Below are 25,742 nucleotides of genomic sequence, written 5' to 3'. Positions count from 1 at the left end.
TGTTTTTCGTAGGCTAGTGTGATAAAAAAAGCAAATGCCAAAAGAAATGGCACAATTTACACCAATAGCCACATGTTACTTGCTTATGCTGATGATATAGACATCATGGGACGATCAGTAAAGGAAGTAAGTGATACCTTTAGGAAGGTCGAAGCAGAATCTGCGAAAGTGGGTCTGGCGGTAAACGGCGAAAAGACCAAATTGATGGTGTCGACGCGCAAAGCGTCCACAGAGCTAGGACCAACTGTGGAAGTTGGTACCTACAATTTTGAGGTAGTTAAAGACTTCGTCTACCTCGGCACTGCCATAAACACAAAAAACAACATCAACAACAAAAATTCAATATATAACCATGTTTCGATGGGGCCAAAGAGAGACTACTTACTGTTAGCAAGTAAGCGACTTGAACTCGAATTAATTAATTTCGTATAAATCACATTCGTGTGATTGTTTGTGCGAACGAAAAGATAAAGATTATTTTTAAGATACGAAAAATAAGAAATTGTTTTAAATTTGGTTCCATTTTTATTTTATAACCAACTCAAACGGACCTATTTTCAGATGTTCGTAGTTTAATATATTTTTCGAAAAACTTTCAACTTTATGATACCGCCAGAAGAACCAATTTGCAATTCCTCGAATCCATAATCTGGCTAATTATTGTACACTTTCTAAATAAGATATACTTTTAGTAGAGTTGTCACAAAACCTCTCTCGGGCACTTACTGGTAGCCATACGTATGAATGTATAACAAAATCCCAAGTGGTTTTTGGTGATGGGTTTGTTTTTCTTCAGAAATCTTTGTGTAATGTCATAAGGATGTTTAGATAAAAGATATTTCACACGAATTTTAATACTTAATTATTGCTAAATAACAAAACCAATTACAGTATACAGAAAAAAACGTCCACCACCACCATGACCACCAAGCATTTAAAGACAAAATCCAATGCCAAGAATAAACAGAAGCACATATATCGGCAAAATACAAACTACAATTTTTTTCGATTTTACAATTTGCATGTCATGGACATAAATAAATTAGAATTTTATTTACAATTAATAATATACATCATTTCTTTGTCGCAAAATACTTTGAGGTGGTTTCATTCATTGTTGACAAGAATAACAACAAACAAAGGAATTAGAAAAATATTAATTTTAAATAAATATTTGTACAATTAATTAAACAAACAAATAATCCGGTACAGGGAAGTTGGGGGGAGAATGGGAGGTACAAAACTTATCTCTATATAAAAAAAATACATTCATGAACTACAAACTACTGGTGCAATTGGTTGGGGAGATGGTTGGCAAGGGTTGTGTGGAAAAGCGTTAAGTATTGGCATAAATGAAATGAATTTTTAATACCACCACCCATCCATCCACCAATCGATCGTAAAGGCTTAGCAAAAAATACGCATCAATTTATTATTGGTTTATAAAAAATAAAATTTGCAATTTGCATATCTTCTAAAGAAGGCAACAAGGGTTAGAGTATACTAGCTACATTTGTTGTTTTATTTACAGACGTGTTTGATTTGTATATTTTCGGGGTGGAGGTGTAGGCATTGTTGATTCATAATAATTTACGGGACGCGATAAAAGTTTTGTGGGTATAATACGAGGTTTACTTAACACTTTCTCGAACATTTGTGATTTCTCTTTAACATTAGGTCCCACGGGTCCACTTACATCGGCTTCATTAAGGAAACCAAAGACATCATCGACAATTTTCTTCGAAGATTCGTCATCAATGTAATTGTTGTTGTTAAAGTCTTCTTGGGGTTGGCCGTGACCATTTGTTTGTACTGCTATTGGTGCAATGGGTGTTAGAGGCGGCGTAGGAGCTGGTCTCTTCTGTAATGGATCTATGCCTCGTAAACGTTTCTGATAATTGTCCTCTGCATGCTGTTTCCAACGGCGTTCACCTTCACGACGATATTGTTCCTCTTCTGTCTTTCTAAGCGCACGCAATTCTCTTATTCTCAACAAACGTGCTGCATATTTTGTTCTAAATTCCTTGCGTGCCAAATAACCTCTACAACGAGCCTGCAGCAATGTTACCCGCCTTCTTAGCTGAGCAAAATCATAGGATAATTGTCGTGACTGCACCTTGGCAGCCAAGCGATGGAAACCTTTTTGCATTAACAAAAAGTCTCTGCGCGGCTTACAGGCTCTCCAATTTCTTTGGATTACAATTGCCGCATTACGATGTCTCTCCAAATAACGCTTGAATATTAGACGACGCACTGCTCGCTGTATGGTAACAATGGCCTTGAGTATGGCACGAGATCTCTCTTCCTCTAGTATGGCATCATCACAATCTTTGAGAAATACTTTGGTCAAACCAAATTGGTGATCCGACTTCAGGGACAATTCATTGTGGCATATGTCTTCGGTGACTTGACGATAATTGACCTTGTCCATGCGACCCAAGCCACGCATCAAGACGCGATAGCGTTGTACAAATTCCTTGTATGTGTGACGTATGGGATAGCCAGCACGTCTAATGCGGGCAGTTTCCATCATGCCAGAATAACGCAGCTGACGAACACATAACTCTCGATCGAATTGCTGAAAGTGGAAAATAAAGTCATTACTTCAGAACTCTATAAGAAAAAATCACAATCTCAAAACTTACATTAGGTTGTTTATTTTCATTGGGTTTTATGCAGCGTATAAAGAAGGGATGAGCCGCCGAAAGGGTACGCATCAACAATTCCAATGAATTACGGAATTTCACAGACAATGTCACCTGCTTCTTGATCGTGTCGAACGGCACCGTCACCGGGAATATTTGTTTTAGGAATTTATTCTTCGATTTGGCAATCATTGTATTCAAATCTAAACTAAAGGAATCCCGATTCTTTTCCAAAAATCCTTGGGGATTATACATAACCACACCGGCATAGTGCCGAATACCAAATAGAGTATTTGACCGTGACTTGGACTTTACATAAATCGAACGATTACCATGTTGAGTGTGTAGCTTTTCGAGCAGTGTCAAATCGGTACCTTTCGGAAATTTCGATTCTTCATCGATTAGAGACATAATGTTAATGGCTTTCATGCCAATCAGATCCAAGACTTCTTGATTATCCTGAAATTCAATATGTTGCCAACTGATATTTTCCTGTTGATATTCCGATTGTTCCATCTGCAAAAGAAAAATAAAAATTAAAGAGAAATTTGCTTAATACAGACTTTGTCACGACCAAATCCGTCTTAAGTTCAGTACACATTGCCAGTTTTGACTGTCGATTTTTGCAATTATCGATAACTGCCCAACCGACCAACAACTACAAAATGTTTTGTGGCTGCATGATGAGTGACAAAAATGTTGGAGCAACCATATTCTATGAACAAAATAGCATATTTTAAAAATCTTGAAATATATATTGTTGTGTCAATCATATATTTTGTGACAAGGATCATAAAGACACAAAATATATTGTTGCCCTAACACAAAAATTATTAAAATACCCTATTTTGTTCTTAGAATATAATTACTCCTACAATATCTCTTCTCTGTGTGAAGCAACCGATTATTTGAACATAGCTGTCATTCAAAAATGAAAATCTGCACCCAGCTTTAAACAATTTGGAGTAGACCTAGCCATGTCCGTCTATCCATTGTCTGACTTATATCAAGTTCGGAGATAATCTATATCGGCCCACTAGCTGGTTCTTCCGCAACGTATTGACCAGGAACCTCCCTACATCAACCTTCAGGGCAGCGACTGCTCCAGTTTTTTTTTTCGGGGGTGGTATTTCAATTCCTCAAAATGTCTCATAGTTGCAATTTAGGAGTTGGAAGAATATCAAAGGTAGGCACGGTACAGGAATCCAATCTTAACAACAACTGCAGCATACAGCGATGTGATGGTTACACCATACTGAGGAAGGATCTCACCAGATCCTTTCTCATGGGAAAGTCATGCCCGGTGAACTTTTGTATTGGGAAAGTCATATCCGGTGAACTTTTGTATTGGGAAAGTCATGCCCGGTGAACTTTTGTATTGGGAAAGTCATGCCCGGTGAACTTTTGTATTGGGAAAGTCATCTCCGGTGAACTTTTGTATTGGGAAAGTCATGCCCGGTGAACTTTTGTATTGGGAAAATCATGCCCGGTGAAATTTTGTATGGGAAAAGTCATCTCCGGTGAACTTTTGTATTGGGAAAGTCATGCCCGGTGAACTTTTGTATTGGGAAAGTCATGCCCGGTGAACTTTTGTATTGGGAAAGTCATGCCCGGTGAACTTTTGTATTGGGAAAGTCATGCCCGGTGAACTTTTGTATTGGGAAAGTCATGCCCGGTGAACTTTTGTATTGGGAAAGTCATCTCCGGTGAACTTTTGTATTGGGAAAGTCATGCCCGGTGAACTTTTGTATGGGAAAAGTCATCTCCGGTGAACTTTTGTATTGGGAAAGTCATGCCCGGTGAACTTTTGTATAGGGAAAGTCATTCCCGGTGAAATTTTGTATTGGGAAAGTCATGCCCGGTGAACTTTTGTATTGGGAAAGTCATGCCCGGTGAACTTTTGTATTGGAAAAGTCCTGCCCGGTGAACTTTTGTATTGGAAAAGTCATGCCCGGTGAACTTTTGTATGGGAAAAGTCATCTCCGGTGAACTTTTGCATGGGAAAAGTCATCTCCGGGGAACTTTTGTATTGGGAAAGTCATGCCCGGTGAACTTTTGTATGGGAAAAGTCATCTCCGGTGAACTTTTGTATTGGGAAAGTCATCTCCGGTGAACTTTTGTATTGGGAAAGTCATGCCCAGTGAACTTTTGTATTGGGAAAGTCATCTCCGGTGAACTTTTGTATGGGAAAAGTCATCTCCGGTGAACTTTTGTATGCACCAGTCTGTTCTATCACCTATTTCCCCTAAGCCTGGCTCTGATGAGCATTACATGGAATGTATGGGATGAGGAAGAGTAGTTTAACGTAGAAATCCGTTCGATTAATAGCTGTATTCCAGGATATAAGTCCAACATTGGTCCTCATAATCGACTTGTCTTAAGGAATTTAACTGCTCATCACGAGTAGTGACCTCTGGTCATTACTTAAGACCGAATGTCACTACTCGTGATGAGTAGTTAAATTCCTTAAGACAAGTCGATTATGAGGTATAACTGGCTCAGCAGATTGGTAGTTCTACGTTTTCATCATCGATTCTTGGGTAAAATTATCTCCCTATAATAGTCTATATAAGCAGACGACCTGATTTCGGCCTCTAAACGCCGCACATTCATTATTGATGGGAAAGTTAATTTGCCTAGTTTTAGAGAGTTCACCATTCACCTCTTCAGAGGACGTTCCGGGACATCATCACAGTTGGTGTATACCTGGTCATCGACTATCCAAACTGAGACCAAATTCCCCACGATTAATAGGTGTTATAGGCCTAACATTAGCCCGCTTTTGGAAGGTCATGACCTACTGGTCTTAGAGGATTTTAATGCTCTTCACGAGTTGTGGCATTCGGTCTTCGGAATCGACCAGAGGGGTACAGGGTTGGCCGAGCAGATTGATAGCTTTTGCACGGTCACTGAGGACGCCCACACCAGAATTAGAGAAGAGTGTCACAGTTCGCCGGACTGACAAATTACGTCACCTGCGACCCGCCGTTTTTCTTGGATCAGGCCATCTCCATATAATTGTCTCATCAGCAGACAGCCAGATTTAATCATCTCTGAACGACACGCATTTGTCAATCATGGCCAAGATAATTGGCCGAGTTTCATTGAGCTCACTAATTCAAGCCTTCTGATGTTCAGGTAGCAGAAATGACGTTCCGAGACATCATCACTGCTGCAGCCAGCCGCACGCCAAATACCTGAAGTGAGACCAAACTTCCCAGCGAAGGCAACGGGACTAGAAAATGAGTGTGATGAGCTTCGTCGTGCCAGCCCCAGTGACCCCAGAGTCAATGAGCTGACAGTGGAAGATAAGAGGTTGGTCGATGAGCATATGCGAAACAACTGGTTAAATCATCTGAAGAGATGCAACATTGGAAACGGAATAAGTGAATTTTGGGCAACGGTTAAGTCACTCTCGAACCCTGAAAAAGGAAGATAGGACTTCAGTCACCTTTGGCGACGGTACGCTGACTGATTCGAAGAGGTGCGCAAGTTATTTCAATAGTCAGTTTGTCGCGCATCTCTGGAGTGACAGGGCGAAAAGAAGTGTACTACGTCGCATTAGATCTCTTCCCACAATTTACAATAGATGATGTTACAAATGTCATCACCAACGCTAAATCATTATGGACTTTGACTTATCACAAACCTTTGATACTGTCAAACACTCCACGTTGTTTGAAGACACCTTGCAGACAACCCTCCGACCAAGTTTGAAACATTTGATAATGAATTATACATAAGTGTGGATGCCAGTCATATATGTTTTTCAGGGACAAGAAGTCTAAGCCCCGTAGTGTGAAACGGGAAATTATCCAAGGTGTAGTGATATCTTTGGAAATGTTTAATCTATAACTTTCCCGTATTTGACCCCTCTAACAGTGACACCGATACGTATGAAGAGGATTGTACGGTCTTGGAGTCGGGTACCTTCCCTGATGCCATTTGTGAACGGCTGAACTCCTATTTGCTCGATCTTGCCACCTTTTTCCGTGCGAGAACTATGCAAATATTCGCCACTATGTCCACGGCCACTCTGTTCAGCACATGGACTGAGGAGATGAGCACTGAGGTCAATGTCCTGCTAGATGGTAACAGAATTGCAAAGACTAACTACCCCAAGACTCTAGTAGTAACATTTGACAGTATCTTCACCTCGTCCGCGCATGCCATAACTGTCTTTGACAAGCTATGGTGTAGGAACAAGATCATCCAGATCAAGTCCCTAGCCGGCAGCACTTTGAACACCTGCCAACAAAGGATCCTTTTTACCAAATAATATATATGCGGAGTCAGCATTGAGTGCAACAGTTTTCAAACCTGTCAGAAAAAACTCCGCTCTAAGAACTGCAACAAACTATCTCCCTCCTACTCGTATTATTAGTGGACCATCTGCAAACTCTAAAGTTACACACTGAAACTTTTATACGAAACTTTCACAATTTTGTGAGAGATCGGTGGTGAAGAGGTTCCGCTCTCTCCCAAAAGCTAGGAAAGCTTCGTATTAAAGTTTAAACGTGTAGCTTTAGAGAAAAGTAGGTAGTAGGTGAAGTACTTGCTCAGGTGGTAACGTTTTGTGAATATAACTCCCCCCCAGGCATGTCAGGACGGATTTTCATGTTTTAGGAAGAGAGACTCAATGATAGAAAAGAGAATCCCTAGATACATCAAATCAGCCTAATTCCTAATCGCTCTAGCGGCAGCAATCATTGAGCTAGAACTCTATATTTTTGCACCCGAGTGTCTTTTTTCTATAGACAGGTCAAGTTCGAAGAAGGGATTTATCGTTTTTTACCCATATAACAGTACCGCCCGATTTCAGATATTTTGAGGATTTTAGGTACATTTTTGACCGAACTACCAGTAACTAGACATTTGAGATTCCCAGTGGTCACAAAAGTTCATAAACAAAAATTGTCGATATAGGTTCATATTTTGGCATAGCCCCCATATAACGGCACCTCCCAATTTTTGGTATTTTTGGGAGTTTATCTACATTTTTAACCGGACTTGCTGTAATGTGACCACTATATCCTCAAGTAGCGCCAAAAATTGCCAATACCGGTACCGCACGATTTCAGGTGGTTTTAAGTTTGTATATACACTTTCGGGCAAGATTGATTGTGATTTGGCATTTATTGTTCCCAGTGGTCAAGAAACTTCTCCATTATAAATTGTGGACATAAGTCCATGTTGTGGTATAGCCACCATATAACGGTACCGCCCGATTTTCGGTACTTTCGGGTTTTTAGCTGACCGAATTAGATAAAATTAGGTATTTGGGGTTCTCAGTGGTATTTCATGGTGGAGGGCATAACAATTCGGTCCGTCAACGGTCTTCCACAATCCAAATCTTATGGCTTGTTTATATTATAGCTTTTTGTCTGGTTAACCTTCTCTATTAGGATTTGTTTGATGTACACGCAATGGAATTGACATTTGAGACCCAGTGTGTTTGTTAAATCCGGTTATGTATGTATAAACGTTCTTTTAAGGTCAGTTCCTCTAAGACGATTCGTTTAGCTAACTACTTCGTTTTTAAACCCTCCACAATGATATTGAGGGTATAATTAAATTTACTTGTAACACATCGAAATTTTCGTCGGAGACCCTATAAAGTCGAAATAGCAATGTCCGTCTGTTTGTCCGTCAGTCTGTTGAAATCAAGATGCAGCTCACAATTTAAGATAGAGCTTTAGGTTGCTTTTTATTGAAAATGGGTTATATGGGTCCACATTTTTATATGTATATCCCTCAAAGAATGGTACCTCCCGATTTTCAGTCTTTTGAAGATTTTTGCCTCAATATCACACCGAAATGACTGAAATTTTGTATTTAGTCTTGGTTGGGGGTACCAAAATGGCAGAATTTGATATTTAGTGTTCGTGAATGGCATAAAGCTTTCAACCTAAAATTTGTCGGTATAGCCTCACGTCTTCACCACCATAAATGGGTTAATAATACATCATAATATAACAATAAAAAATTATAGCTACTTACCTTAAATATATGTTTCACAAAGAATTGCTGTAGATTTTCATTGGCATAATTAATGCACAGCTGTTCGAAACTGTTGTCTTCGAAATTTTCAAAACCAAAGATATCCAAAACACCAATGGTGTTAATATTTTTCACAGGATTCTTATCGATGGTGTCATTGATGCGCTTAATAATATGAACAAATATATTGCCATATAAGGCTTTGACGAAGGCATCACGTCCCTCCAAAGCAGAATCTTTAGACAAACTGGTAACCACATGTTCACCATGAATAATCATGGTCTTTTGTGTAAGTGTTTCACAAAGGGCCTCTGTGGTAACACCCAGCAGCGAAGAAACTCTGGCAGCATTTGTTGGATCATTAACTTCAGCCGCCTCCATGTTCCGCACCTCAGTGGCTTTGAAACCCAAGTTGCCCAAATGCAAAACAGCCGCCAATAAATTGAAAATTTGCCACTGTTCCTCAGGACTAAATGATAGCACATTCATGGCCGAACGTATATCAGCAAAATCTTTGGCATCACTTTTCCCCGGCAATTTAAAACATCCTCCCTGTGCTAAATAATGATATTTAGCCGGTGATTGTTCTTGTAAATGTAAACGTTTGCGTTCTTCCTGACTGAGGCCAGCCAACATCGAGTAGAAAATGTGATAATTCCGCTCTTCATGATTCTGTGAGACAATGCGTGATTTTTCCAAAAGATATTGTTCAATTTTTGCACCCTGTATAACACCCGCCTCCGTAAAGCGAATTTCAATGTATTTACCAAATCTTGAAGAATTATCATTGCGTACCGTTTTGGCATTACCGAATGCTTCCATAATGGGATTAGCTTCAATTATTTGTTGTTCAATCCATGAGTGTTTCCCGCTGATGGCTGCCAAATATTGAAGTATCAATTTTGTGCTCTCTGTTTTACCAGCACCGGATTCGCCGCTGATCACAATACATTGATTTGCCTTCTCTCGCTGCATCTCTTGGAAGGCATTATCACTGATGGCAAAAATGTGCGGTGGTAATTCGTTGATTTTCTTTCCACGATATTCGTTGATTTCTTTGTTCGTATATATGGGTAGGACTTGGTAGGGGTTAATGGCAACCAACATGGAACCGGTATAGGTCTGAAAATAAAGGAAAGGAAATTTGTTGAGTATTCGTTGGAATATACAAGAACTGGAGGTTTTAACTGCCTAAACGGAGAAAATATATAAATCTCCTTACTTGCAAATGCCATTTATATGTCCCATAAGATTTTCGACCTACCCAAAGACATATTTGGACTGGCCCACCTCGGGTCACCATCATTAGTAATATTTGGCTAGACGAAGGGACAATGTAGACTTCTCTCATATCATTGAGTGTACGCCGATTCATATTGGCTAAATGCTATGAGACCTAATTTTTAACGCCAAATTTAAATGGCGTGTCTTACGACACCACTTGTAGAGATGTTTTTGATGGCTAAAATACTCAGGAAATGTATGCCACTGAGGAGATTTGTCACCGCCGAAAATGTTGATCTTCTGGTCATATATTGAATCGCAGACGTTTTGAGTGCATGGCGGACGTGCTTACCATTGCTTAATTGGGGCCTCCCTACCATGCGTATTTAGGCCAGAATAATCCAACGGTACAGAACACCATATTTGAACATTTCAGGATGTACTAGGTCCAGACACCATTGCATTGCAGGACGGTGGAAGGTTCTTCGACACCGGCAGTCTGTTCAATACAGGCCTATCTTGCTTGACCCGTACATGAAATGTATGGGGGTAGCAGTCAGTAGTGAACCTGTCAAAATAGTTTTGCTTAACGAGTGCATCCCGCCGATTAATAGCTCTACTTCTGGTTATAGGCCCAACGTTAGCCCTATATTGGAAGGTCATGATAGACTGGTCTTAGGGGACTTTAATTTCCGTGATGAGATGTGGCATTCGGTCCTAGGCAATGACCAGAGAGGTATAGCACTGAATGGTGATCATCACCTCTGAACGCCGTACTATTATCAATCATAGTAAAGCTAATTGGTCTATTTTCAGAGAGCTCATCAATTGCTACTTCTGAGAACTGCTCAACCCATGTGCTGTTCTGATGGCAGAAAATATATTACGGGACATTATGCCAGCTGCAGCCGCTCGCTGGTCGAGTACCCGAAGTGAGACCAAATTTCCCAGCAGAGGCGGCAGGACTAGCCTATGAGCGTGTTGAACCTCGTCCTGCCAATCCTAGTGACCCCAGAGTTAGGAAATTAATAGGATGGCCGGTGAGCACAAGTGGAACATGTGCTTAGATCAATTGAAGCGATGCAACATTGGATCCGGAATTAGCGAATTATGAACAGTGCAACGGTTAAGTCAACCTCGAACCCTGAAGGAAAGGGTAGCCACGTTTGGCGACGTCACGCTGACTGCTACGAAAAGGTGCTTGCGTGTTATTTTAATCAACAAATTTTCAAGCACCCCGGGTTCGATAGGGCGAAGAGAAGTGTTCTGCGTTGCATTAGATCTCTTCCTGTCGAGGATGATGATTTTAGATGATGCCATCAGGAACGCTGATGGTATCTCCATGGTAATGCTTAAACAGCTTGATGAGCCGGGAGTTGAGAACCTTTCGAAATATCTAAACTTTCCCTAGCCAACCACAGTCGGGAAAATTGGCAAGGTCGTCCCGCTACTGAAGCCAAGGGCTTTTGTGGCCCGTAGCAAAGACCCTTGAGGCTTTACATTTCCCCAGCATAGGAAATAACTACTAAGTTGCCGATCATCAGCATTGGTTCCCTAAGCAGGATAGCACTACAACAGAGCAGCATGCCATCTTTATACATACAAGACTAGGACTCAACCAAAACAAGCGGTGTAATAGGGCAATATTGGTGTCCCTTTTGATACTGCCAAGCATTCCAGCCTAGTTTGAAACTTTGGATAATCAATTATATGTGTGGACCCACATCGTATGTGGAATTCAGGAACAAAAATCATTAGCCCCGTAGAGTGAAACAGTAAGTTCGCCAAGGTGTTATACCTTCTACCTTCCGTGTATTTCAACCCCTCCATATGATATTGGGATCGTTACGTATGCGGACGATTGTTCGATGTTGATGTCGGGTAAATTTCCTGATGTCATTTGTGAACGGTTGAACTCCTATTTGGACAGAGTTGAATGTGCTGGTCGATGGTAGTACAGTTCCGACCTCTAGCTATCCCAAGATCCTGGGGGTAACATGAGACAGCATCTCACAGCTGTCTGTGACACGCTGAGACTTAGAAACAAGGTCCTGAAGTCCCTAGCCGTCAGCACTTTGGGGTGCAGATATAAGTGCGAATATAGGTACAACGAGATGGGATTGTGTTTAAACCCTAAAAACTGCAACAGGGTACCGTTCCATGTCATCAGTGAATCATCTGCATGAGGAGCCGGAGATTTTTTCCAGTACAGCAACACAATGGCGTCCTCTCGTTACAGTACTTGCTTCGGTGTTGCTGTAATAATCATCCAACAATATAAAAGGGAATCCTTATATCAGCAAACCTATCATTCTGGTTTGGATAGCACTCATACAGATTAATTCGCTGGTGCCATTATTAACTATCGCGTGAATTCCGTCCTCGGAGTACATCCCTCATCTCTCGCAGCTGAAGAACGTCAGCTGCCACCAGTTTTGGCTCAACTACGTTTAGAATGGCGCAGGATTTTAAATTCTTATAGGGCAAGAATAGATGACACCGTGCAAAACATCTGCCAAGTATAAGGTATAGGTCGCACAACACACTGGATTTTTTTTAAATTCCCCGCCAAATATACTCAACTAACTCCAGCTTCGTAGTTACAACCAATCGAAGCAGCCACATTTGTAGACCTTGAGATAGAGCCAGAATCAGATTAAACAGGTAATATGATAGCTTTATACCATCAAATTTTATTCATGCGATCGAAAAATTATCTCATCAAAATAAGGCTTGTGCTTGAAAAAGGTGAAATCCGATTTAGAAAATTTGGAGTCGATTAAGCCCTCTCATCCGTTTGCCTATCTGACTGGTGCGCATAAACACTCGAACGGATTTAGATATATACCATAATATATTACAACATTTTCTTTGAAATTTTCAAATAAATATAAAACTACTTTACATTCTAAGTGGAACCACTTTACCAAACTATACTTACATAAATCTTCTTTTGTTTATAGCGAATTTCCAAATTTCTAAGAATTGTGTACTCTTGAAGTTCACCCAACGTTATCATGTCGTCAACACCATTTTGTGATGTCAAATGCATTGCCTTGACAATATCTGTATTGGGCACCCAATATTGTTTGCCATAATCATCGGTAACTAGGGTACGATTTTTATCTGTTCGAACGACATGTGCACCAAAGGGTATTGCAAATTCACTATCTGCATTCTGTTGCGATTTAACCCATACATATTCAGCCTGGAAAGAGAAAAAATATGTTTTTATTGTAGTTTTTAAGTTTTTAATAAATAATAAATTGTAAAAATGTTGGGCATTATAAAATGCAATAGAGATTTTGATATAATAAAGATAGGGACCTCATATGGTTAGATGTTGGCCAGAAAGAGAAAGCAGGCAAGAGCAAAGGCTGTAATCGGGACGTGACCGACCATTTGCTACCTTATATGTATATTACCCACCATTTCTATGTGCTACAAACTTTTGAGCCAAATCCAATTTATAATACCCTCTCCACATAGTATTAGAGGCTATAATTACAAGTTGCGTCACTTTTTATTATAGATCCACCTATCAATACATTCCACTTAAAAACTTTTTTTAGTATTTTAGATTGTAAGGCAGCTATAGGTTTTAGGTTTGTATAAAAAAGTGTGATAAATAGTAATATTTCACCGTTTTTCTATCTGTAGACAAAGACCTTGCAAAAAGTTTAAATTTCTATAAGATATAGAAAATCACCTAACAGAAAATTATCGATATCGGTCAAGCCTGTATGGAACATTTGGTTTTGGTTTGGTCGGGTCAAACCTTTTATACTCTCCACCACGAACTGTATTGAAGGATATATGAACAGTTAGTGACTACTAAGTTACGTCTAATTCCTTGACGGAGAGTACTATCTTAACTGATGATAATCACTTTATATTGAAAATTATCTGTGTGCAGGTTTTCAAACATTGAGATTCCGAAACACTAAGCAACCAACACTCATTAAAAGGGCTCACATGGGGCGTCATCGTTTTTCTTTCTATCCTCTGACCACACACAATACATCGAAATACATAAATGCCGGTTCATGGAGTTTAGACTAAAACCTACATACATTTATATATACAAACAATTCAGTACGAAAATGTGACTAAAATCTTCAAAAAAAAACTCAAATTTGGTGGTAATCTTACCTGAGGCCATTGACCTGTAACGACAAATTTCAGGTGGAAAGTTTAATATCCCCTAATGAAGAGTACATACCAGATTTCTGCCGGTGGGATATTGAGGCCACAACCTTCAAAGTTTTGGAAAGTTCTGTAACCCCAATGAAGACTAAATACCAAATTGCAGCCATTTCATTGGGATATTGAGGCTAAATCCTTCAAAATACCGAAAATCTGTAGGGAATATATGAAGGCGTGGATCTATACCGACATATTTCAGGTGGAAAGTATAATACCCTCAACGAAGATTAAATACTAAATTTCAGCCATTTCAATGGTATATTGAGGGCACATCCTTCAAAATACCGAAAAATTGGGAGATAGGAGATATACCGACAGATTTTAGGCGAAAAGTTGTATACCCCAAATAAAAACTAAATAAATATTTTAGCTATTTCGGTGGGATATTGAGTCTAAATCCTTTAAATACATAAAATCGGGAGGTACCGTTCTATAGGGGTTATATGAAGACGTGGACCGATATAGCCCATTTGCAATACCAAACGTACAAAGATTTATCTTAAAAATTGCGAGCTGTATCTTGCTTTCAACAGACAGACGGACGGACATGGTCAAATAGACTTAGAATTTTATGCTGATCAAGATTTATATACTTTGTAGGGTCTCCGACGAATATTTCGATGTGTCAGAAACGGAATGACAAATTTAATTAAACCTTCCGGTTTAATCATAAATAAGAAACAAGAAAAGAAAAGATACGTTGGCTTTAATTTTACCCTTCACCATAATATGGAGGGTATAATTAAATTTGTCATTCCGTATTTCCGGGTATAATTAAATTTGTCACATCGAAATGACTGAAATTTGGTAATTAGTCTTCCTTGGGGGTATACAACTTTCCCCCAGAATTTTGTCGGTATAGGTCCCCATAGAACGGTACCTCCCGAATTTCGGTATTTTGAAGGTTTTGGCCTAAATATTCCTCCGAAATGGCTAAAATTGGGTATTTAGTGTTCGATTGGGGTATTCAACTTTCTCCTCTAATTTTGTCGGTATATTTCACCAAATTGGCAGAATTTTGCTGTTCAGTCTTCATTTGGGGTATAAAACTTTACATATGAAATTTGTCGGTATAGGTCCACGCCTTAATATAGCCCACATAGAACGGTACCTCCCGATTTTCGTAATTCTAAAGGTTGTGACGTCAATATCCCACCGAAATGACTGAATTTTGTTATTTAGTCTGAAAAGAATTATTAGTATTGGTTCACGTATTTCTTTATCCCCCATAGAAGCATACCTCTTGATTTTTTGAATTTTTTAAGTTTTAGCCATATTATCTTACCGAAATATCAGAAATTTGGTAATTAGTCTTCATTGAGTCTAAAAACTTTCCGCAGGAATTTGTCGGTATAGATTGACGAAATTTGCTGAAGTTTGGTAATTGGTCTTCTTCAGTAACGAAAGGAAACTAATTGATCCATTTTACATCAATACAACTCGTGGTGGAGGGTATAACAAGATCGGCCCGGCCGAACATAACGCCGTTCTTACTTGTTAAGATTAATATATTTTGTCAAGTACAAAAACATTTAACTTTATCAAAAATTATTAAATTTGTATACTATACAACCACATGTTAACGATTTATCGTGGAGAAGTTTCGTGATCACTGAAAACCTTAAGTTCGGCTAAAATCCCCAATATAATCGAGAGGTATCGTTATATGGGTGCTATACCAAAACGTGGACCTATCTTTGCAATTTTTAGTGGAGATTTTTTTTTGGTCATTTAGAACGTAAAATGTCAAATTTCAATTAATGCGGTCAACAGATGTAGCTAAAATACTTAAAATCGGGAGGTTTCGTTATATAGCGCGGCGCCTATATCTAAAAGTTGACCTATCTCCACCATATTCCTCTTGGAACTTCAAGTGCCAAATTTAAGCCAATTTGGGCGGAAAATGTAGCTAAAATCCTAAAAATACCTTAATATGGGGGCTATACCAAAATGTCCTATCTCGATAATTTTTTGTAGATAAGTTTTTTGGTCATTGGGAACATCAAATGTCAAATTTGAGCTTGTTTGGTCAAAAAAAAATTAGCTAAAATCTTCAAAATACCTTAAATCGGGTGGTACCATTATATACAAGAATATGGACCTATATAGCTAATCTTTGAACTTGACCTGTAGTAGTATTCTGTACCTCAATTTTTGGTTACCGACAAAAATCGGTAAAATTAAAATGTTTATAATTTCGGTAATTCACGAAAATGTTCGGTAATTTAGCGAAGAAAATAAATTCGTCGCTAAGACATACCGATAACATCAATGTTGTAAACTTTTATTGATACTTTGAATTTTACCGATTTTTGATCGATACCAATACTGCTTATAGAATACACTCAGTTGAAAAATTTTAGCATTCTATCTCAATTATTGCGTACGCTAGATTGGTTACAACAGACGGACGGAAATGGCTAGATATATATGGGGATTTCTGAGTGAAACTGTACACTTTTTCAAAATGAGGTTTTTGATTTCTTTTATTTTTTGCTGTGGTGATGCTGCTCATCAGCAAAACATTTCAGTATATTTTCAGATTTTTATTGACCCACGCCTCCAGAGACATCGCGACTTAAAAAACTCGATATATGTAAAAAATATATGCAAATAAATACTCATAATTTCTTTAATATTGGTCCAATTTGAACAAAATCGTTTTTTGTATGTTTTGTTGTTTTATCATCTATTTAATAAAAAATAGAAACCGTGGGCTTGGATGCGATTTAATATTTTAAATAAATTTTTAGCAAAGATTGATTTTTAGCAAAGATCTGCCCTAGGCAACACGCAGTGTCGTCAGGCTTCATGTGACATTTTTTGAAAAGGAATTTACTTCTAAACATTTTCGTCCGATAATTTTTTACAAATTTCGACGTGGATACTCACGGCAAGAGTGCATCGATCAAATTAAATATATGTCGATAAAGGAACATCCCATAGCACTATGAAAAACTGGTTTAATGAATTCAATCGTGGACGACACTCGTAAAAAAACGGAGTTCGTGAGCGTCGTCCAAAGACGGCCGTTGTGTCAGAAAAAAATTAAGCCATGTGTGAACGGATAATGCAAGATCGCCATGTTATATACCCTGAGATAGAGGCGTCCTTGGCCATTTATTCCACCGACTAACATTTAATATTGCATGAACACTTGGCGGAAAAATGGGGATTTTCGAAAAAATATAATCGGGTTGCTTCAATAGATTTTTATAAAATGGATCTAGGTGACGAATCATAAATCATGCTTATGAACCCGAAAAATAGCAGCAATCGCCAGAAGATGCTGTAAAATTTTCTAAATCGAAAAATTACGCAGTTTTTAAGGTGCTTAAGATAAATCAAAATAAATAAAAATCAAATGTCGTTCGTTGGTAATGGCATTAGTTGAGAATGACTGGACCGATTTGAATAATACTTTTTTTGAAATGTTCGTCGTAACCTAAAGGCATGAATTTCGAAAGTGGCACGGTATCTGGTGATGTTCAACATTACATCAGCCATGAAAAACTAAAAAAAATATACGTCTCAATAAGCGGGAGAATTTGACTTAACCATTTTTTTTAATTTTTATTATTAGATCGCTTTCGGACGATAACACTGTGCAACAAAATGGAGCTCAAAGTCTGGGGGGTGGAAAATTCCTATTGGAGATGAAAGCCCTTGGTGAGTATATACAGAACCCCGAAGGACAGATTCGCCCTGAGTCGAACTTTCGCGATATGGCGTGATGAATATTTTGCTGGAGACCCTAAAAGCCATCTGGAATCAGCGTTATATCATTGTTCGCTGTTGTTTAAGCTTATATTTAAGATTACATGTCCTCAGTCAAATCGAATGAGGATTATTTTTTTAGAGCACTTGGACCTTCTAACTCGCTTCCTTCAATGTCCTTTTCGTCCTTTATTTTAAGAGCCGCTATAAAAGTACCACAAGATGACGTTTTTCAGCTTCGAAATGTTCTGCAAAAATGTCGGCCAAAAAATTTTAGGTACGGCTCTCATTGACAACAAATCGATTTTGTCGCGTTTTCGTGGTCGCTTTGTGTATTTACCCTGATTTTGTTCACAAAAAGACTATATTTTGTTTTTTGTATATTCGTTGCAGAACATACAAAAACACAAAACACAGTTTTTTTCGGAGCAAACAGGGGTAAATTTCAAAAATGACCACGAAAACGCGACCAAAATCGATTTGTTGTCAATGAGAGCCTAAAATTTTTTGGCCGACATTTTTGCAGAACATTTCGAAGCTGAAAAACGTCATCTTGTGGTACTTTTATAGCGGCTCTTAAAATAAAGGACGAAAAGGACATTGAAGGAAGCGAGTTAGAAGGTCCAAGTGCTCTACAAAAATAATCCTCATTCGATTTGACTGAAATGGCTTTTAGGGTCTCCAGCAAAATATTCATCACGCCATATCGCGAAAGTTCGACTCACGGCGAATCTGTCCTTCGGGGTTCTGTTTATACATACCAAGGGCTTTTATCTCCAATAGGAATTTTCCACCCCCCAAAATTTCGGTTCACAGTGTAATAAATCCTAAACAGCATCAAGGTGCGAAAAAATCCGACAAAGTCCGTAAGTCAAAAGAAAGGTTGCAGAGAAAATCTGTTCATAAATTTAAAATCCTCAATGAATAACTCGGTTTGACAAAGGAAACTAAATGAGGTAGAAAATACCTATTTTTGAATTGCAAAGCATAAACTCCATAAAAAGTTGTCATTAAAACTCAAACGGGTCTACTAGTTCTTAAATAGAACTAAAAAACAAATGTTAAAAAATTTTATTTTGTATTTTCTTTTTTTGGTAAAGTAACAAATGTATCACACTGGTATAAAAACATTTTATTGACAAATTTTAAAAAATTAAAAAATATAGTAATCATTCCAATCCCACTACCAAATAGGACTTAAAATGTTTGTAATTGATGGTAGTTTAATACAAAAAATTTCAAGGAAATCGAGGGGGTCAATCATTGTTAAAAATTGATTTTTAACATAAAATATCGAAAATTGCATCCAAGTCCACCGTGCAAATGTTTTTCTATTTTTATTAAAAAGCTGAAAAAACAGAAAAGGTACAAAAAAGATTTTTTCAAATTGGACCAATATTAAAGAAATTATGAGTATTTCTTTGCATATAGTTTTTACAGAATTTGACCTTTTCAAGGTGCGATATCTCTGGAGCCGTTGGTCTAAAAAATCTGAAAATATAATGAAATGTTTTGCTGATGAGCAGCATCATCACAGCAAAAAAATAAAGGAAAACAAAAACCTCGTTTTAAAAAAGTGTCCGATTTCACTCAGAAATCCCCATATACTTTATGTGGGCGCAAATGATTAGTTCGATGTGCTACAAACAGACAAACAAATTTAATATACCCTCCATATTATGGTGGATGGTATAATAAAATGTTCCGACAACCAAAAAATACTTCGATTGTTTCTTCAGTTATCACTTTGTAAAATATTTCTAGCATATTAACTAAAATTTGAAATAATTAGTAAATATAATAAACATGTTATCAAAATATCAAGAAGATTCGGGAACGTTTGGTTTCACCTCCAAAATAGTTGGATTTTTTTATTGATAATTTTATCATAAAAATGTTCAAGGCATGGTTGGCTATATTAAATATAATATTATTATTCTACAGTGTCTTATTTTGCTTTGGAGGTGAAGGCTTTTGGTTATCTCCCTTCGTCAGTCAAGAAATGTCATTGATAACATAATTACCGAACTAACCGCGTACAATGACATAGACAACAGCATTCTTTTCTCAACCATCACCGACCGATATGTAAGTTATGCCGCTCTTCCTACAACAGATAAGATAAAAGCATGGACACAGTCTATGGTTAACAACGGGAATTTTTTTCTTTTTTTTGTTTTTGTGTTTTGAACATTCAACCTCAATGTTATGTTATCGTCAGATTTACGACTTGTGAAGTCTATATAAACAATAAAATTTATAGTTTAATATAACGTAATCATTTGAATGCATGGTTTAGGATCAGAGAATTGGTTTTTTTGCTTTTGTTTGAAAATAATGTGATAATTTCTATATTTACTTTGATTATTATTATTATTTTTCACACATCTGATGAATTCATCATGATTATAAACAAATTATTATTTTATTGGGGTAATATAAGCAAACAAATAATAGAGGGATTTTTGGATTTAAAGGTTAGATTTTTCGATTTTATTGTAAGCTTACATATATCTAACTAAAACTAATTCACAAAATTATAGTTCAAATGGCCATAAAGAACTCAGTTAGTCAGTCACATATTTCAATAACATTAGCTTCCATACTACGTGCCAAACCACACACCCACTTCTTTTCTCCGAATATTTGAACATTGATATGGAGTCTAAGAATAATTCTTCGCATGCAGCAGCACTTTATGATTTTCACTTAGCAACAACAATATGTTTGTTGCAGTGCTCCAGTTTACTTTCTACTTCTTATCGAAATATTTATCACAGCTGATATGACATATTTTTATATAAATCGTAATATCTAAAACACGCGTCATTTATTGTTTGGTTTAAAGAAATTGTGTAAACAAGTATTAGAAAGATAAATATGTTCAGTTCTGACGCCTTTAATTGATTGTTAATTAGAAGTTCACATTTGATAACAAATCGACGCACGGTGGTCGGTGGTCGAAAGCACTGATCTAGCGGCGCGAAATTAATAACTTGCAAACGTATTGAGATACGTCACTGAAATTTGGCACAAACTCAGCTTGTACCTGTGGGTAATAATGGGCCAAATATGAACAATATCGGCTGATGTTTTGGTATAGCCCCCATATAACGGTACTTAAGATTTTCGGTATTTTGAGGATTTAAGCCACAATTTCGTAGCAAATTCCCTGTAATTTGGTACTTTGGGTTCCTAGTGGTCAAAAAATAATTTCACCAAAAATTATGGACATAGGTGCAGGTTTTGATATAGCCCCCATGTAACCGTACCTCCCAATTTAAGGTATTTTGAATATCATGACCACATTATTAAACCAACTTGGCTGTAATTTTGCATTCGGTGTTCTCACTGCATGTAAAATCTTCTTACAAACATTTTCAACACAGATTTATGTTTCGATGTAGCCCCTTTTATGGTACCCCCGATTCGTTGAATTTTTACTTGTTATCCCATATTTAATAACATATTTAGCTATAATATGGTATTATAGTGTCTCGGGAGTAGAAATCCTCCTTGCAAACATTTCTCACGATAGGTCCATATTTTGATTTAGCTCCCATACAAATGCACAGCTAAATTTGTATGAATTTCATGCAAAATCCCTTTTTTTAAAAGTGCAGTCGTCAAAAGATTTGCAAATATTTGCAGCCCAAATGTGGTTATTCCGTATCCAGAGAGTCCAATTTCTTTCCCCAAAAAATAATCGAACCTAAGTTCGGCTAAGTTTACAAGATGCACTCTATGGAACAAGCGCGTACGAACCATAAAACACAAAAAAATTTAATTTTTTGAAATTTATTGCTATATAACTAAGTACCTCCAGACCCCAAACTAAATTTTATAATTTAAATCTCACCCTCTGCTATTAATTGAATATAAATCTTGTCCAGTTTCATTACGAATGCATTTAACATTTAAACAAATATGAAGTTAATTTGTTTGCAACAATTTTTAAAATATGATGCAACAAAAACTCTTGCATTTGATAGTGAATAACTGAGTGAATATTTACAACAACAAAAATTAAAAAACAAAATCTTTGTCTGCGAAGTGTCTGTAATCGATACAATGGAAAATATTTCGCAATTTTATAGTTCGATTTTTTGACTTTTGCGCCGCTAGATCAGTGGTTTCGACCAGTGTGCGACGGTGCGATAAACATAAATGGAAGGCGCTTACACCGGCGAAGTTTTTGCGGATGCTTAAACTACAATGTTCTTAGACGAGAAAAATCAAAAATAAAAAAAAATCGCCAGACGGCTTTTAAATAAATCGGGGTCAAAGTTCACATTTTCAGAGTTTGTTAGGTTTCCACGATTTTCCTTGGAAACCGTAAGTCCTATCGTAATCAGATTGTTATAGCTGCTTAAATTCTCTACAACATTGACCTTTATGATATTTTCGTAGGTTTTACCATTTTTGAGATATAGAAGTTCAAATTGGGACAATGTACTGACTGTATCGCCTCCTTATAAAACAATGTCATGACTGCAATTTCCCAACACGAGTATCTCAAAAATGCTACAGTCTAGGACAAAACTTACAAAAACCACTCACAGGTATTACATTTTTTCCAGTCCCATTTCGATAGGACTTGCCGTTTTCAAGCAAAATCGTGAAAACCTAACAATGAATCTAAGAAATGGTAAAACCTAGGAACAAATCATAAATGTCAATCCTCTAGAGAATTTTCACAGATACAACATTTTTTAGTCCCATTTCAATAGGACTTACGATATCCAAGAAGAATGGCGAAAACCTAAAATAAACCTAAACAAGTGAGAAAATGCTATAGTCGGTATTGGGCCGACTATGTGATACCCTACACCACTACCTCTGTGCATAATCTTTTCACTCGAAAACATTTCTTTTAGGGAGATACGAAAGTTTTCACCAATCTGGCTTTTATACCAAATGACTTAAGGCGAACTGAACCAAAATAATTAATATTTAATTTTATATTGGACTACTATCGACATCACCAACATCAATATTCTTCTATCTCTGTGAGAAAATTTCGTGATGATCCGATCAAAATTCCGACCTGTAGTGTGATTGCAGAAAAAGTGGAAAAAAGGGATGTATTACCGACTATTGCGATATCTCTATTATTTGACCACCTACGCCAACCTACTTTGCATAATTTTAAAGATGGGATTTTCTATTTTCTTAGTCGGGCTTTGCTTTTAGATGGTCCCCAACCAAAGGTGTGATATCCGTCATTACTATTAAAATCGCAAAAATGAAATGTTGGGTTCTATTAGCGACTATTGCGATATCTTCGTTGTGTGACCGCCTACGACAACCTACGTTACATCGTTTAAAAGGCGATATTTTCTACTTTCATTGCCAAGTTTTGCTTTTTATATACCCCTTATAGACGCTGAGAAAATTGCTTTGGAATAAAATGTAGACATTTTCTCCAAATAACTTTTTTGCTCATTCCGACCACTAATTATTATCCGACAATCACCAAAATCAATAGGCTTCTTCCTTTGTGAGACCGCCATTAACCCTCAAAATTTCGTGACGATCCGATCAAAATTGCGACCTGTAGCGTGATTTCCAAAAAAGTGGAAAAATGGGATGTATTACCGACTATTGCAATATCTCCGTTATTTAGTCACCTATGCCGACCTAGTTTGCATCATTGTAAAGATGGGATCTTCTACTTTCATAGTCAGGCTTTGCTTTTGAAAAGTCCCTAACCAAAGCTGTGATATTTGTCATTATAATTAAAATCGCAAGAATGAAAATTTGGGTTTTATTTGCCACTATTGTAATATCTCCGTTGTTGGATCACCTACGAGAACCTACTTTACATCATTAGAAAGGTGATATTTTCTACTTTTATTCTGAGGTCTTGCTTTTGGTATACCCCATATAGAAGTTGAGATATTCGCTTTGGAAAAAAAACGTTGTCTTTTTATCCACATAAGTTTTTTGCCCATTCCGACCCCTGAACATTATCCGACTATCACCAAAATCAATAGGCTTCTTCCCCTCCGGGACCCTCATCAACACCCAAAATTTTGTAACGATCCGATCAAAATTGCGACCTGTAGCGTGATTACAAGGTTTAGATGGATAGACGGACAGACGGACGGACGGACTGACGGACGGACTGACGGACAGACACACATAGCCAGATCGACTCAGCTCGTCGAGACATTCATTTTGGTATATATAAGTATGGGTTTACGACCATTATTTCGATGCGTTACAAACTTTTTGGGCAAAACCAACTTATAATACCCTCCCCACATAGTGGTGTTGGGTATAAAAATGTGAACTTTGACCGCGATTTATTTAAAAATCCCACCGGAATTTTTTTATGTTTTTTGATTTTTTTCATCTATCAGCATTGTAGATTCAGAGTCCACAAAAACTTCCCAGGTTAAGCTCCTTTCATTGAAAGTTGGTGAAATATTTATACCCTACATGTTCTTGAAGGTCCCGAAGGGGAAGAAGCCTATTGATGTTGGTGATGGTGGGATAATATTCAGGGGTCGCACAGAGGGGTGAAATCTCAAAAAACGGAGATTAATTCAAAAAATGAAATTTAGGTTTTGGTATAACTGTTGTTACATGGTTATAGGGTATAAAATTACTCGTCTGTTACCGAACTGCCAAGATCATATGTTGTTTACTTTTACAGTTACACGTTGCTAAAGTTGAAGAATTTTTAACAATTTCAAAAATAACATAAAAAAATAAATTTTCTTGTGTTTAAAGTCTAATATCTTTTTTCTGTGCATCAATAGTGGCCATTATAGAATGGAATCGTCAACTTCAGGTAGTTATCAGAATTTTAGAAAGATATAATTATAGCAAAAGTATTTTAGACACATATTCAAAATTAATTTAAAACTAGCTGACCCCGGTCCGCGTTGCTGGCCCGTCGTAATGAGTTTTAATGACAACTTTTTATCGACTTTATGCTTGAAAATTCAAAAATAGGTATTTTCTACCTCATTTCTTCGGTCTATTGTCAAACCGAGAAGGATTTTTTGTCTATAACCTTTCTTTTCTCTTACGGACTTTGTCGGATTTTTTCGCCAATTTATGCTTTTTAGGATTTATTATCGTCCATGTCCCTGTCTTTATCCTAAAGCGATCTAATTTTAAAGGTTAAAAAGTGGTTAAATCGAATTCTCCCGCTTATTGAGACTTATATGTTTTAGCTTTTCATGGCTGATGGACCGTTGAACCTCACCATTCAAGTAAATTTGTAAATATATAGTTTTTCTTGATCGGGGGCGCAACCACCGTTGTCTCGAAAACTAATTTGCAACCCGATGCACTCATAAGTTTAGCAAATAGGCCTCGAAATTCGTCTACAAATATATAGCATTTTGGACCACGGGACATTCCTGAACATTTTCTGAATATTAGGTTCAGTAGTTTTGGAAAAATAATGTTTTGAAAAGAGTGGGCGTGGTCATCAGTTTTCAAGATATAACATATTAAAAAAGTAGGCCTGGTCTGGTATCTTGGCTCCAACTATGTACCTAGGGTGCACACAACTTCATTGCCTACCAAAATGTATGCTGAAACCGATATAATCATACATTTGTCTTATATATAGCGTTTAACAGAAAGTCATGGGGAAGGTACCCCACCTCTTCCGAAATTCATAATATATACATAACAACGGCAAACATTGAGCTTTTGTCGCAAATTTTATGGAAATCCCTTCAGTAGTATTGGAGTTATGACATATTAAAAAAAAAACAGGCGTGGTCGGGCCTATAGGCCCTTAAAAATATCACATAGGGGAGGTACCCCGCTCCGGGCGTGGTAAACTTTTCTTTCCAAAAAACCTAAGTTGGGTTATGACAGCATTTGATTTTTATTCATAAAGGTAAGGCGTTTTTTTCAAATATGCCCCCTTCAAAATTCAAGAAAATATGCCCGACATTTTCAGGAAAATCGGTTCAGTAGTTT

At 37.4% G+C, this 25,742-nt stretch overlaps 1 protein-coding gene across 2 annotated transcripts in view; it reads right to left on the bottom strand.

Annotated features, from left to right (window-relative positions):
- The window catches only part of LOC141391782 (myosin-VIIa-like), an 83,402-nt gene that overhangs the window by 41,317 nt on the left and 16,343 nt on the right, over positions 1–25,742 (bottom strand). Inside the window, exons 2-6 of one of the 2 annotated variants that reach the window (XM_073964479.1) lie at positions 12,811–13,077; positions 9,441–9,767; positions 8,646–9,383; positions 2,646–3,161; positions 1,697–2,578 (exon numbers count right to left, since the gene is read on the bottom strand). In XM_073964479.1, the coding sequence (XP_073820580.1) occupies positions 1,697–2,578; positions 2,646–3,161; positions 8,646–9,383; positions 9,441–9,767; positions 12,811–13,077 (2,730 nt within the window). Of the gene's footprint in view, positions 1–1,696; positions 2,579–2,645; positions 3,162–8,645; positions 9,768–12,810; positions 13,078–25,742 lie in introns of both variants that reach the window. The other variant, XM_073964478.1, reaches the window with a different exon arrangement.

Source organism: Musca autumnalis, unplaced genomic scaffold (assembly GCF_047663935.1).
Source record: "Musca autumnalis isolate F117 unplaced genomic scaffold, ASM4766393v1 scaffold_100, whole genome shotgun sequence".
In the NCBI taxonomy this organism is placed as follows: Eukaryota; Metazoa; Arthropoda; class Insecta; order Diptera; family Muscidae; genus Musca; species Musca autumnalis.
The sequence above is the reverse complement of the archived record's forward strand: the minus strand, read 5'-3'. Positions and strand labels throughout refer to the sequence as shown.